General features: G+C 50.7%; 1 protein-coding gene across 1 annotated transcript in view; it reads right to left on the bottom strand.

Moving 5' to 3' along the window:
- LOC119957035 (cAMP-dependent protein kinase catalytic subunit alpha-like) overlaps window positions 1–15602 on the bottom strand; it is a 152378-nt gene that overhangs the window by 12557 nt on the left and 124219 nt on the right. Inside the window, 4 exon segments of the mRNA XM_038784623.1 lie at window positions 610–705; window positions 2362–2488; window positions 4786–4868; window positions 15160–15258. Coding sequence (XP_038640551.1) covers window positions 610–705; window positions 2362–2488; window positions 4786–4868; window positions 15160–15258 — 405 coding nt within the window.

Below are 15602 nucleotides of genomic sequence, written 5' to 3'. Positions count from 1 at the left end.
GATATCGGTCTATAGTGAAGAAACAATTGGATCTCTAGACAGGGCAGCCTGGTGGCACAGTGGTCAGGAACCCGGGTTCAATTCCACCTCGGGTCACTGTCTGTGTGGAGTTTGCACCTTCTCCCTGTATCTGCTTGGGTTTTCTCCGGGTGCTCCGGTTTCCTCCCACAGTCCAAAGATGTGGGGGTTAGGGGGTTTGGCCATGGTAAATTGCCCCTTAGTATCCAAAGATGTGCAGGTTAGGTGGGGTTACAGAGATAGGGTCGGGGGGGGGGGGGGGGGGGGGGGGGCAGGTTTGGTGCTCTTTCAGAGGGTCGATGCAGACTCAATGAGCAGAATCCCGAGGATTTGTAAACAATGACATTGCAATTCTAACATAATTGGGTTCCTTATGACATAGCTATTAAATGTTGAACATGTCAGCACATTATTGACTTCACTGCTTTTAAGAGAACTTTTGGAATTGACATAAAAAACACTGAATATCCAAGAATTAGAAGCAGTGGAGAGAGAAACTTTTAACACTAGGTTTACAGGATGTCACAGGGTTAAGCTTCCGATGAGCTGGGAGGTGCTGCAGTTAGTAGAGAGAAAATGGATGCGCCTTACCTTACTCAGGATGATCTCCGGGGCCAGGTATTCCGGAGTCCCACACAGTGTCCAGGTTCTCCCCTTCACTCTCTTGGCAAAGCCAAAATCTGTCACCTAGGGATCAATCAGGTTTTGAATCAATCTCAAGATGAAATATGCTGGGGAGCAGTTGTATCTGTGTGCATGTTATTACTCCCTTATTTGACCCCCTTTACCGAATTTTTATAATTGCTTTAAAAATCAGTTTGTACAGGCTAGAACCTCTGGTGTCTTCAATAAAATAAATGACAAGTGGTGCTGGGAAAACGCAGCAGGCCTGCGTCTTGATGGGAGCAATGACCTTTCGGCATTCCAACCTGTGTGCTGGAAATGATGATGTAGAGTGGGAGCTCGCGTGTCTAGTATTAATGCGTCGCATTTTAGGTAAAAGCTAATGCTGTTAGCACATCTCTCCTCCCACAATCCAAAAATCTGCAGGTTAAGTGGATTGACCATACTAAATTGCTCCTTAGTTTCCAATGGTTAGGTGAGATAATGGGGAAGGGGAGTGGGTCTAGGTAGGGTGTTCTTTCAGAGGGCTAGTGCAGACTTGATGGGCCGAATGGTCTCCGTCTGCACTGTAGGGATTCTGTGACATTAACTGGAAGTGCAATTGACAGGAATGGGAGACTGGTCTTCACACAGAGGCAATGGTAAAATCACTATTCAGCAGCTGTCCTCTGCAGCAGAGTTACCTTCAATACATTTAAGGGTCCCTGTGGGTGGGGAGGGATCTCCCTATGACAGGGGTCCCTGGGGGAGGGGTCTCCCTATTACAGGGGATTCTGGGAGGGGGCTCTCCATCGTTAGGGAGTCCGGGGGCGGAGGGGGCAGGTCGGGTTACCCTGTACATAGGAGAAGGAGGGGGGTACCCAGGCAATCCGGGGGTGGGGGGCTGATTTGCAGTGGGGGATGGGGGGGGTGGCCAGCCCCGTGGACCTCCCGATCGAGCCGCCTGCTCAAAACGGCAGCTCTATAGCGGGATTGCGTCGAGAATTCCTCGTATTCTACGCCGTGCATACATTTGCGTGGCAAGTGTACGGAATTGCATCCCAACTTACAACCCCAGGGGGATTGTAATACTAGAGCAATTCAGCTCCGCTGGGTAGTCTCCCAACTGGAGAAACTTTGATAACTCTTGCCTCAATCCGCAGTGGGATATATTTGCTGCTCAGTGATGAGACCGACCCACCCTCTAATTGTGCAGTCAAAGCAGGTCTAGATTAGAGAGAAAATCATGCAGCCCTTCCATTGTCACCATTATTGATCCAAAGTGCATATTGTGGGTTGCTATAACATCCCTCAATCACCCCCAACATTGTGCCAGTGGATCCCATACTATTTTTGCTTGTACAGTACCACAACCTCACCTCTTTCCGCTGTCACACCATGCGTACAGAGCATTCCATCTTCCCCTGCCCCCCCCCCCCCCCACACAATGTGAAACATGCTTTTACGCGAGGCATTGCACCAACTTGCATTCAGCCCGCATGGTGGTATCCCTTGAATGGCTCTTCCTTCATCCTAATATTGCGGTGTCAACCCCATCGGAGTCATTTCATCCCATAAAGCTGGGAAACCCTTGGAGCATGGCAGACACCCCATTCTCAGGGTGCAGCCTGCAAGCCAGTGCCTGATGGGCAGAGCAGTATATAGGCCATTCCTGGGGCATTCCCTCCTCCACACACCTCCCCCAAACCCCCCCCCCCCCATCCCCCACCATCCCCATACCTGGATGTAGCCAAACTGGTCAATCAGTATGTTTTCAGGCTTCAGGTCTCTGTAGACGAGGTCTAGTGAATGGAGGTATTCGAACGCGAGGACAATCTGTGCTGCATAAAATCGCGAGTGAGGTTCGCTGGAAACAAGAGAACGGCAATTAAATTCAGCGGCGAGGTCAGCGAGGCAGCTTTCGCAGTGTGGCGGAGGTTCAGAATGAAATGCAAAATTGGTTGCAGACCCGGTGCCCAAGCAAGACTGCCTGAAAGAAAAGGGCTGGAGGGCAATGGTGGAGGGTCCAACAATACAACAGAAGCGTGGCAAAGTAGCTGGGGCACCTGCGGGAATAGGGGTTTATATATAGGGAATGGAATTGCAATGGAATTAACTATATAACAATATGGTGTATCTCTAGAAGGGACATCACTTAAACAAGATCCATGCAGCCCATCCCTATTAAACGTCGACAGCCTCCCTATGTGGCAACATTACAGAGAAAGTGATCAACCACAGAGCAGCTCAAATACATCAAATTGCTCAACGATACGCCCATTCCAACTTCAAGAGGATAGCAATCATCAACAGCGACCTTTCCTGCCCCCTTGCTGCATTTCAGCCAGACCATATTATTCTTGTCCAGTGAATTGCGCTGCTGCCTATCAAAGGAACTTGCGATCAACAATCCTGTCTGGCTTTTGCAGTTGCAGCATTGCACCAGCTGAAGGAGCCAACCGCATTGAAAACCACCAAGGAACAGCACCACCACCCCCCCCCCCCCCCCCCAGGGTCTGTCACATCTACTTCCAGCCCCACTATCTGTGAACTCCCAGCTTGCTGCATACCTTGGACATCGGCAGGGGTAACTCAGAAATTGGATACATTGATAAAGGAAAGGCAGTAGAGGCAGAGCGAGGCATCCGAGTGAGAAAGAAAAGAATGATTGTGAGAAAAAGAATGGGATACAAACAGCACAACAGGAAAGGTGTGGTGGCCGTCCAAAGAAATGGCAGAGGGGGAATGGAAAGAGAAGATACAAAGGTACGAGCCGGGGGGGATTAAAGTGAGAAGAAAAGCACAGAAACACTTCAAGACAGACAAAATTACATTTATATCAAACTGTATCGTGTAAGACAACAACTGTGCATTTATATAGCCCCTTAAAGTAATAAAATACCCAAGTGCAGTTAAAGAGCCTCAAAATGCTTCTCAAAGTGCTTTATATATTGCATTAATAATAGTTAGTGAGCTATAAAAGTCAAGTGGGCAAATGTGGGCGTTTTCTGTGCCAGCAAAATGCTGGAAACAATAGTGAGTTAGGGGACAATTCCATACTTTCTTCAAACAGCATCACCAGATTTTTTAAAGTCTCTCTTTCCCTAAACCTAATAATATTTTTAATAATCTTTATTGTCACATATACGCTTATATTAACACTGCATTGAAGTTACTGTGAAAATCCCCCAATCGCCACATTCGGGTACACGGAGGGAGAATTCAGAATGTCCAATTCTCCTAACAGTACCTCTTTCAGGATTTGTGGGAGGAAACTGGAGCATCCGGAGGAAACCCACGCAGACACGGGGAGAATGTGCAGACTCTGCACAGACAGTGATACCAAGCAGGGAATCGAACCTGGGACCCTGGAGCTGTGAAGTAACAGTGCTAACCACTGTGCTACCGTGAACAGTCACTCCCTCTATCACTGACTCACCGTGGCAGCCATGTGCATCATTTGCAAGATGCACTGCAGCAACTTACCAAGGCTCCTCCGACACGTTCCAAACCCATGACCTCTATCAACTAGAAGGACAAGGACAGCAGAGATGGGAACACGCCACCTGGAGGTTCCCCTCCAAACCAAGCACCATCCTGACTTGGAAATGTATCGGCCATTCCTTCACTGTCACTGAGTCAAAATCCTGGAACTCCCTTCCATTCCCCACACCACACGGACTGGAGCAGTTCAAGAAGGCGGCTCACCATCACCTTCTCCAGAGCAATTAGGGATGGAAAATAAATGTTGGCCGTGCCAGAAACACCCACACCCCATGAAGGAACATTGGAGGCAAAAAGCAACCTGCCTTGCCCCCACCGATATACCCAGTGAATAGATCTCACAGCTCTGGGCCTGTACTGGCTTCAGCAATTTGTGACACGTGCTTCAACCTGCAAAGTGAGGTGTCACACAAAAGGAGCCGAGATTAATACGAACGAACGTCGGAAACAGACCGAAACACCTTTAAACCCTCAATCACTCGAATGGGGCAAAACAAAGACAGACCAACATAGCTAATAGAGGGTGAAATATTGTGCTGTCTTCCAGCTAAGTGTTTGGTCACATCTCCAAGACTGCTTATGCAGTCACAGTGTGAATTAGATGTATGAACAGTCAGACTCAGACGATTGCGTCATTTCCATTAGCTTTATGAGACTAACCTGAATCTTCCACTTCTCCTTAAATGTGAAAACATCTCTCCACCTTGAATATATTCCATCACCATATACAAATTAGTGTTATCCTGAAAAAAAAGGGAGAGAATGCAGATAAAACAAGCTCATAGCACAAAAACAGCAGAGGGATTCTTCCCCTCATCATCCAACTACAACAAGCTGGCAAATCACCACAATGGTGACCAGCTCCATACTAACATTAAACAGGGTAAAGGGATCGCAAAACAGAAGTCTCAGAAACGGCAGCTGTCGGGTATAGTCTCACACTGGGGGTAAGCGAGATGTTACTGTGACATTGTGGGAAATGTTCAGAATACAAAGGGTTAATGTCATATCATAATTGACCACTAGATGGGGGTGGACACAGAACTATATAAAGCACTGACTCACAGATATCTGGGAGAAGGGTGGCAAGGGGAGAGCATAGCAGCAGTGAGAGAGATCAGAGTACAGTTATAGATCGAGTGCAGAGACTAGTGTTAGTTGAGTGTAGACTAGATTATTATTTACTGTGGGAGTAAGTGGTTGAGCTTTAATAAGTAGTGTGAATAAATGTTAGCTTTTTAATGAACGTGGCTTCTGTTGTCTTTGTGAACAGTACAATATCCATCCTGATAACAAGAATCATAAAGAACACCACAGTTATTACCAAATTATGGATTGCAAAAGTGCTCCCTGTAGTGGAAACCTGGACAAGGTTGAACTGGGCTGTTTGCACAAGGTGGATGAGCTCAGTGTATTTTTGCTGGTCTTCAAGCGTTGTGTTTGCACACAGATGCAAGAAGTGAGAAGTTTTTAACATCAGGCCGTTTCCTCAGAACTTCTCCCATTTTGCTGCCGTAGGTTTTTTTAGAAACACCATTTACGCCCGCGACACTTGTATTCATATGCAAGGTGCCTCAAGGGAGTATCATCAGGCACAATTTGACATTGAGCTACATAGGAGACATTAGCCACGGCGACTAATAAGTTATCAGGAGTGTTGTAATGGAAGACAGAGGGGCAGAGGCGTGGAAATTGGGAAGAAACGTCAGAGTTTCAGGACAGATAGCTGGAGGCATAATGAGGGAGTGACAGAAATTGGGGATGCACAAGAGGCATATAAAAACTGGCAATTAGGACTTTATTGCATAAGGTTGTCAGCCAAGTAGTTTTATTACAAGGTTAATAAAATAAAGATGGTGTTAAAGTCATCTTTGGCCCATGGCCATGTGGATCTAATAGCATTCCCCATTTCCACATCATTTGAGTGTTCATTATCTGCTAAGTGCGATGAACGTGAGAAATTGTCATATTTTATAATTTGGGTTTTTTCAGTATGTTATTAAAAACCTGGGTTAAAATGCTTACAGTCTATCTGCTAGAGCTGTGATTAAAAGTGAAGTAATCAGATGATTTTGCAGTGAAAGTGTTTTGCTAATAGATATTAAAAGCCATTTTACTGTTTTCAGATAGAGCCAATGTGATGCTGGAACAGTTTGAGCCTGGCTGCTTGAATCAAGGTACATTTTGTGAGAAGAGACAAAAGAATACTGTGCACTTTGAGTGCATCTGGAGTTGCCAATGGGAGGGGCCAGGTCTGTCTGGACAAAAAGGATTTGTGTCCAGGGCTCTAAGCTGAGCAGGTTTTCGGCTCAGTCCTAAAACGGTTTCTCTCTCCAAGAACCCTGCACCAAGATAAGCAAGTAAAACCTGGTAGTCAACTTTATACCCAACTGATATTTGAAATATATGGGTTGCTTAATTGGAATGTAGAGGCAGGTTTCATGAAGCAAGTTAAGATGTTGTACCTGTTAACTGTAAAGCTATTTCTTTGTTGCTAATGTGCTTAATTAAAAACTGTCTACTGGTCAGTGTTATCACCCCTGTGGTGCAGAAACATTTCCTCACAGTTTTACTAAATGCAAATAGTTGGATTCTAATCCAGGAATTTAACCAAAATTGGGGTTCTGGTCCAGGCCCATAACATGAGTGGCAATATGAGTACATTAGATCATCTGTTGTGATCATTGAGTCATAGAGAAATACAGCACAGAACAGGCCCTTCGGCCCACGATGTGCCAAACTTTTGTCCTAGGTTAATCATAGATCATAGAATTTTGGACACTAAGGGCAATTTATCACGGCCAATCCACCCAACCTGCACATCTTTGGACTGTGGGAGGAAACCGGAGCACCCGGAGGAAACCCACGCACACACGGGGAGGATATGCAGACACCACACAGACAGTGACCCAAGCCGGAATCGAACCTGGGACCCTGGAGCTGTGAAGCAATTGTGCTATCCACAATGCGACCGTGCCGCCCTTAAAAACAAATTAATCTACATTTATTATAGTATAGCAGTAATGCAAGCTTGTTTAACAATATGTCCAAGAGTCAATATGCTTTGCTAAAAGCTGGTCTCCTTGACCAGTCTTTTAGTCAGCCATTTCCTTCCTTTGGCAATTTGTGATTGATCACGCCCAGTACCTTGCAGTTTCCAACATTATCCACAACAAATGCAGGTTGTTGCTGTATTAATATAATCCAATTATGCTCTCAACACTGACATATTGGTATCCGTGCTCAATTTTATGCAGAGAAGGTAAAAGTGAGCGTATCAATTTATTGCCAAAACTAAAGGTTTGAGATCAACGTATGTTGGACTTCATTCCCGTGGTCACTGTCCCACATAGCAGTGCCTGCAGCTCATTACTCACCTAGTTAAAGCAGAACGGTGTGGTTTCAGAACAGGTGGAGGAACCACTGCGGTGGTGTTTTTAGTTAGAGAGCTCTAGGAGAATTGTCCAGAACAGAACACCAATCTCATCACCTCATTGATTGACCAAACCAGTTGATACTGTCAGTCGTGAGGGCCTTTCAAAGGGAGTGGAGATATTCAGCTGCCCTGAGAAACTCATTATAATAGTCTGACAGTTCCACGAAGGCCTCCTCCCACATGTCCCGGGTGACCCATTCACTGTCACAAATGGAGTTTGAACAGGGCTGTGTGCTGGCTCCAACCCTTTTCAGCAAGCTCTTCTTCACTGGGCTCTCTGATGCCCTCCGCGATGGTGATCCTGGCAGTGAAATCTGATATCAGACGGGCGGAATGCTGCTCAATCTGAGATGAGCCCAGGTAAAGACCAAGTTCTCCAAGGATGTACTTCACGGCTTCCTGTTTGCCAACGACCCTGCGCTGGCTCCCAGTTCAGAGCCGGCGATGCAAGGCAGCGCGGTCTTGTTCTTCAATGCATACGACAACTTTGGCCTTATGATCAGCAAGAAGGAAACTGAAGTAATGTACCAGCCTGTCCCAGGAAAGCCACATCTCGAGCCCAAGGTGTCAGTATGAACCTGTCAGCAGTGGATAAGTCCACGTATTTCAGCAACACACTTCACTGAGCGGTCTATATTGTCGACGAGACACATGCAAGAATCGCCAAAGCAAGTGCAGACTTCGAACTTCAGTCTTGGAATGAAGAGGAGTAAGTCTGCCGACCGAATTGAAGGTCTTTAAGGCAAAACTCCTGCCCACTCTGCTCGACACGTGAAACTTGAACTCGACACCAGTGTCATGCTCTAGAAACTCAGCCACTTTTACGCGAGCTGCTTTTGGAAGCTTGAGAAGATCAGAAGGCAGAACAAAATGCCCGGCACTAAGGTGCTCACTCCAGTGGCATTCACGCCAACTGAGTTGGGCTGGTTAACACTCAGCTACGGACTTCCGGTTGCGGCTATGACCAGCTAAGTCGCACATTTGGCAGCTCCTGCGACAAAGGGTTTAAGGGCCGATTGGAGGGCCCCGACGGTACTGTAAAGACGAATCCCGGTGGGGGAAGGCTCCCTGAGGAGAGTGAGACCAACTTTATGGTCGGTACTCGGAGTGGGGCGACAAAAAAAGCGGCAGCAGCTCCCCGAAAAAAGCGGGGAAGAGGACCAAAATGGCGGCCGGTGGCGCACTAGAGATTGGAGAAAATGGGCGGAGGAGCAGCAGCCGCTCTCCTCCGGTGTTTTACGGAGCTGAAAGTGGAACTCTTAGAGTCTATGAACGCGACGACGACCACAAGGCTGATGGGGGCCCAGGCGACCCAAGAGGCGTCGATAAGAGAGCTGCAGCAGGAGATGACTGCAAGGGAGGAGGAGGCCACGGTCCTCGTGGGAAAGGTGGAGGTGCACGAGGCACTCCACCTGAAATGGCAGAGCCGCTTTGAGGAGCTGGACACTCGAATGAGGCGGAAGAACTTGAGGATCCTGGGCCTAGCAGAAGGCCTGGAGGGCCTGATCTCCCGAAATATGTAGCGGAGATGCTGAGCTCCCTGATGGGAGAGGGGGCCGGTCCATCGCCCCTGGAGCTGGAAGAAGCATATCGGGTCATGGCTAGGCGGCCTAGGACGAACGAGCCCCCGAGGGCGGTGCTGGTGCGATTCCAGCGTTTCTGTGATCGGGAGAAAGTGCTGAGGTGGGCCAAGAGGGAGAAAAGCAGCAAATGGGAGAATTCGACGGTGCGGATATATCAGGACTGGAGTGCGGAGGTGGCAAAGCGGCGGGCCCGGTTTAACCGGACGAAGGCGGTGCTGCACGCAAAGAGGATCAAGTTCGGAATGCTGCAGCCAGCGCGTTTGTGGGTCACCTACAAGGACCAGCACCATTACTTTGAGACCCCAAAGGAGGCATGGACTTTTGTTCGGGAGGAAAAGCTGGACCTGAACTAGAACTTGGGAACGCCGGCGGTCGAGGCCGCCCGAGTACCCTTGACTGATCAAGTGGCCCATGTCTTTCTTAGGCCAGGTCGGAACTTGGTTAAAGTTGATGGATCGTTTGGTTCTTTGAAACTTGTGGTATGGGGGGTTTCTTTGTTCCTTTTTGTGTGTCTCTTCCCGTTGCCAACTTCCCTTAATTATTGTTGTTGTAGGGGGGGCTTTTTACTGTTTTTGATCTGTTCTTTAAGGGTTATGGTTACTGTTCTGTTCGATGGAGGGTGATGGTTAAATACGTTATTATTGGGTAGTTATTTAGTTATGCAGGCATAGTTATGTATTTATGTATTTATTTGAGATTTGTTATTTATATTGTTATATTTAAGTTGGGGAGGCGGGACGGGGGGGGTGCAAGTTGGTTATGCGTGTTTTTTTTCTCTTTTTTTCTTCCTCTCGTTTTAAGGGGGCTTTTTTATGGGCTTGGATGGGGACGATGGGTGGAATTGAAGATGGCGGGGTAGGGTGTGGCCGGGCGAAAGCGCGGGCTTTCCCCTGTTTCCCGCGCGCGGGACGGAGGAAGGGGGAGGAGAGAAGAGTGGGGTGTGGCCAGCAATGGCGGCTTTTCCCGCGCTGAAGCGGGGTCAGAGAGGGATGGCAAGGGGGGGGGGGAGGCCCCTCCCCCCCCACATCGGGAGGAGTTGGAGTGTGGCAGGAGCAGCCGGGTCAGCGAAAACCAGCTGACTCTCGGGAGTACGATGGTGGATACACCGCGGCTAGGAGGGGTCCTAGCCGGGGGGGGGGGGGGGGGGGGGGGGGGGGGGGGGGGGGGGGGGGGAAGGGGGGTTAGGGGGGGATACCGGGTTGCTGCTGGAAAGGCCGAGGACGGGAAGGGAAGAACGGGAGGAGAGAGGGGGAGGGGCCATCGCCATGGGGAACGGGTCAGAAGGGAGGGTCGACCCGGGGCGAACAGGGGACAGGACATGGCTAATAGACAGGGGAAAGGGACGGGTCGCTCCGCGACCCGGTGATTACTTGGAACGTGAGGGGGCTGAAGGGCCGGTCAAGAGATCAAGGGTTTTTTCACACCTAAAGGGACTGCAGGCGGATGTGGCAATGTTGCAGGAGACTCACTTGAGAGTAGTAGACCAGGTACGCCTGAGAAGGGGGTGGGTGGGACAGGTGTTCCACTCAGGCTTGGACGCAAAGAACCGGGGGGGTGGCGATTTTGGTGGGAAAGAGGGTGTCGTTCGTGGCGGCGCAGGTGGTAGCAGATAAGGGGTAGGTACTGATGGTGAAGGGTAGGCTGCAGGGAGAGAATGTGGTGCTGGTGATGTGTATGCCCCGAATTGGGATGACGCGGGTTTTATGAGGCGCCTGTTGGGCCTCATTCCGGGTCTGGAGGCAGGGGGCCTGATCATGGGGGGGGACTTCAATACAGTGCTCGACCCTGGGCTGGACAGATCGAGTTCCAGGACGAATAGGAGGCCGGCAGCGGCAGAGGTGCTAAGGGGGTTCATGGAGCAGATGGGGGGGGTAGACCTTGGAGATTTGGCAGGCCAAGGGCGAGGGAGTATTCTTTTTTCTCCCACGTCCACAGGGTGTACTCCAGAATAGACTTTTTTGTACTGAGCAGGGGGCTGATTTCGAGAGTGCAGGACACGGAGTACTCGGCCATTGCGATTTCGGACCATGCACCACACTGGGTAGAGGTTTAGAACTGGGGAAGCACAGGACCAGCGCCCATTGTGGCGCCTGGATGTGGGGCTGCTGGCGGACGAGGAGGTGTGCGGAAGGGTCCGGAAGGGCATTGAGAGATATCTGGGCACGAACGACACGGGCGAGGTGAAGGTGGGGATAGTCTGGGAGGCCCTGAAAGCAGTGATCAGAGGAGAGCTGATCTCCATAAGGGCACACAGAGAAAGGAAGGAGAGGCAGGAGAGGGAGAGGACTGGTGGGGGAACTTATAGAAGTGGACAGGAGATATGCGGAGACACCAGAGGAGGGGCTGTTGAGGGAGCGGCGCAGTTTTACAGGCCCAGTTTGACTTACTGACCACTAGGAAGGCGGAGACGCAATGGAGAAGGGCACAGGGCGCGGTCTATGAGTACGGGGAAAAGGCGAGCAGGATGCTGGCACACCAGCTGCGCAAGCGAGATGCAGCCAGAGAGATTGGGGGAGTGAGAGAGAAGGGAGGGAACGTTAGTGCAGAAGGGGCAAGAGGTGAACGGGGTCTTCAGGGATTTCTACAGGGAATTGTACCGGTCTGAGCCGCCCAGGAGGAGGGGGGGAATGGAGAACTCCTCGATAGATTGAGGTTCCCAAAGGTCCAGGAGGAACGGGTGGAGGGGCTGGGGGCGCCGATAGAGCTGCAGGAGCTAGTTAAAGGGATAGGCCAGATGCAGGCGGGGAAGGCGCCGGGGCCGGATGGGTTCCCGGTGGAATTTATAAGAAGTATGTGGACTGGTGGGTCCAGTGCTGGTGCGAGCCTTCAATGAGGCGCGAGAGGGGGGGGTTCTGCCCCCGACAATGTCACAGGCCCTGATCTCCTTGATCCTGAAGCGGGACAAAGACCCTGTACAGTGCGGGTCCTACAGGCCTATCTCCCTCTTGAATGTAGATGCCAAACTGTTGGCAAAGGTCCTGGCAACCAGAATAGAGGATTGTGTGCCAGGGGTAATCCATGAGGACCAGACGGGGTTCGTAAAGGGACGACAACTTAACACAAATGTCCGGAGACTGTTGAATGTGATTATGATGCCAGCAGTGGAGGGGGAGGCTGAGATAGTGGTAGCACTGGATGCGGAGAAGGCATTCGATAGGGTGGAGAGGGGAATACCTGTGGGAGACGCTGGAACGGTTTGGGTTTGGGGAGGGATTTATCAAGTGGGTGAAGCTGCTGTATTCGGCCCCGATGGTGAGTGTGGTTACAAACGGGAGGAGGTCAGAGTATTTTGGGCTCCATCGAGGTACCAGGCAGGGATGCCCCCTATCCCCCTTACTATTTGCATTAGCGATCGAACCGTTGGCGATGGCACTGAGGGTTCAGGGGGGTGGAGCGGACCTGACAAGGGGAGGGGAGGAACATCGGGTATCACTCTATGCGGATGATTTGTTGTTGTATGTGGCAGACCCGGACGGGGGAATGCCGGAGGTAATGGAAATACTAGCGGAGTTTGGGGACTTTTCGGGATATAAATAAATGTGGGTAAAAGTGAGGTCTTTGTGATACACCCGGGAGATCAGGGGGAGGGAATTGGGCGGCTCCCCTTTAAGAGAGCAGTAAAGAGCTTCAGGTACTTAGGGTGCAGGTGGCAAGGAACTGGGGGACCCTCCACAAGCTGAACTTTTCAAGGCTGGTGGAGCAGATGGAGGAGGAGTTCAAGAGGTGGGACATGGTACCGCTGTCGCTAGCAGGGAGGGTGCAGTCAGTCAAATGACGGTCCTCCCGAGGTTCTTGTTTCTGTTCCAGTGCTTGCCCATCTTTCTCCCCAGGGCCTTCTTCAAGAAGGTAACTAGCAGCATTATGGGCTATGTGTGGGCACATGGCACCCCTAGAGTGAGAAGGATTTTCTTGGAACGGGAGTAGAGTAGGGACAGTGGAGGATTAGCGCTACCCAATCTTTCGGATACTACTGGGCGGCGAACGCATCGATGGTGCGCAAGTGGGTGATGGAGGGGGAGGGGGCAGCTTGGAAACGTATGGATGAGGGCGTCCTGCGGCAATACAAGCCTGGGGGCGCTAGTAACGGCACCATGGCCGCTCCCACCCCACAAGGTATACCACGAGTCCGGTAGTGGCGGCCACCCTTAAAATCTGGGGGCAGTGGAGGCGACACAGGGGGGAAGTGGGGGGTCTGATGGCGGCGCCACTGAGAGGGAACCACAGATTTGTCCCGGGGAACACTGGCGGGGGATTCCAGAGCTGGCACAGGGCGGGCATCAGGCAACTGAGGGACATGTTCATAGAGGGGAGGTTTGCGAGCCTGGGAGAGCTGGAGGAGAAATTTGAGCTCCCCCCGGGGAACACGTTTAGATACCTGCAGGTGAAGGCATTTGCCAGACGACAGGTGGAAGGATTTCCCTTGCTTCCCGATAGAGGGGTGAGTGATAGGGTGCTGTCAGGGGTCTGGGTCGGAGAAGGGAAGGTCTCGGACATCTACAAAATAATGCAGGAGGTGGAAGAGGTATCGATAGAGGAGCTGAAAGACAAGTGGGAAGCGGAGCTGGGAGAGCAGATAGAAGATGGGACATGGGCGGATGCCTTAGAGAGGGTCAATTCGTCGTCGTCGTGCGCAAGGTTGGGCCTCATCCAATTTAAGGTGCTGCATAGAGCCCATATGACGGGGACTAGGATGAGTCGGTTCTTCGGGGGTGAGGACAGGTGTGTTAGGTGTTCGGGAAAGCCCTGCGAACCATGTGCATATGTTCTGGATGTGCCCGGCACTGGAAGAGTTCTGGAGGGGGTGGCGGGGACGGTATCGAGAGTGGTGGGAACCAGGGTCAAACCAGGGTGGGGGCTAGCGATTTTTGGGGTTGGGGTGGAGCCAGGAGTACAAGAGGCAGGGGAGGCCGGAATATTGGCCTTTGCGTCCTGGTAGCTCGGAGAAGGATCTTGATTCAGTGGAGGGACACAAGGCCACCAAGTGTTAACACCTGGTTAAACGACATGGCAAGCTTCATCCAATTGGAAAGAATCAAATTCGCCCTGAGAGGGTCGGTACGGGGGTTCTTCCGGCGGGTGGCAGCCCTTCCTCTGACTTTCTGGATCAGAGATAGAACTGGAGGCCGAACAGCAGCAACCCGGGGAGAAAAGGGGGGGGGGGGGAAGGGAGGGGGGGGGGAGATAGCAACGAAGGGAGCACGTCAGCGGGGGGGTGTCTGGGGGTCGCGGGCAATGAATGCCGAGGGCCATCGGCAGAAAGGGAAAAAACGGTTGGTTGCTAGACTGGTAGCGCGGGGGGGGGGGGGGGGGGGGGGGGGGGAGTGCGGCGGGGGGAGGGCGTGGGGAGGATTTTCCAGGGGGATTTGTTGTGTTATAATTTAAAATGTAGTAGGGGTAAATGTTTGTATCGAAAAATTTCAATAAAAATTATTTAAAAAAAAACACTCAGCTACCAAAGTGAATCCTCCATGGAGACCTCGGGTCTGGGAGATGCTCTCGTCGGTCCACGGAAGCGTGACAAGGACACTTCAGTCTTCACTCTGGAGTTTTGATATCTACTTCCAAATCTTGGGAGTAACTTGGCCAGGATCACTGCTCCTACAGCCGAATAAGAAATGGTGTGCCCTCCTTCGAAAGCAAGTGCACATTGGAGGCAGAGAGAAAAGGCAGGCAGAGGAAATATCGAGCCGGCAACTCAACCGTCTGTAGCATTCTCTCTCTATTTGCTGTAACAACCTTGCGGCACAGGTTGTCCTGAGTTGTCACCGATGTACCCACCCGAACCTTACCAAACACCGCAGATAATGAGCCTTCATCTCGAAAGACATACAGGAATTACAGAGGGCATTCTTCAGTTCTGTTTGTTGCAGGTTATCACTATCTCCCCCCCCCCCCCCCCCCCCCCCCCCCCCCCCCCCCCCCCCCCACCCCCCCCCCGTGCCCACGCACAATGCTTCCCAACCAAAATCAAACTAGCGATCCAACACAACCTCACCGGCAGCAGTGGACACTCACCTTGAATGAGAATACTAGTCGGACCAGAAAGGGGAACCTGACCGCCTGAAGGATCTTTTTTTCATTGAGTGTGTGCTCGATCTGTTTCAGCTTTACTACCTGGGCAGGAAAGCAGGAAAGAAATGCCAGCAATATATCAGCTAAAACCCACAATTATTCTCACCGCAACTAGATTAATGTATCGCGTTCATGAAAAAAAACACGTGCCTCCCGTCAATTTGTTACACTTCATTAGCCATCAGTCAAGAGCCAACCATGAGTGGAGGGAAGGATTGGGGGAGGGGGCGGTGCTTATAAATGCCACAAAGTCTTATATTTGTTACTACACGGCCCATGAATTTTGGCAGGTCAACTTATTTTGTGAGCTTAATTTATTCTGGTCCTATTAAACACTGAACTCCTGCCACGACAAACATTGTTGAATTCATGTACTCCAATTACAC

The sequence above is a fragment of the Scyliorhinus canicula genome, chromosome 25 (genome assembly GCF_902713615.1).
Source record: "Scyliorhinus canicula chromosome 25, sScyCan1.1, whole genome shotgun sequence".
In the NCBI taxonomy this organism is placed as follows: domain Eukaryota; kingdom Metazoa; phylum Chordata; class Chondrichthyes; order Carcharhiniformes; family Scyliorhinidae; genus Scyliorhinus; species Scyliorhinus canicula.
Note: the sequence above shows the minus strand (reverse complement) of the source record. Positions and strands in the feature narration are given on the sequence as shown.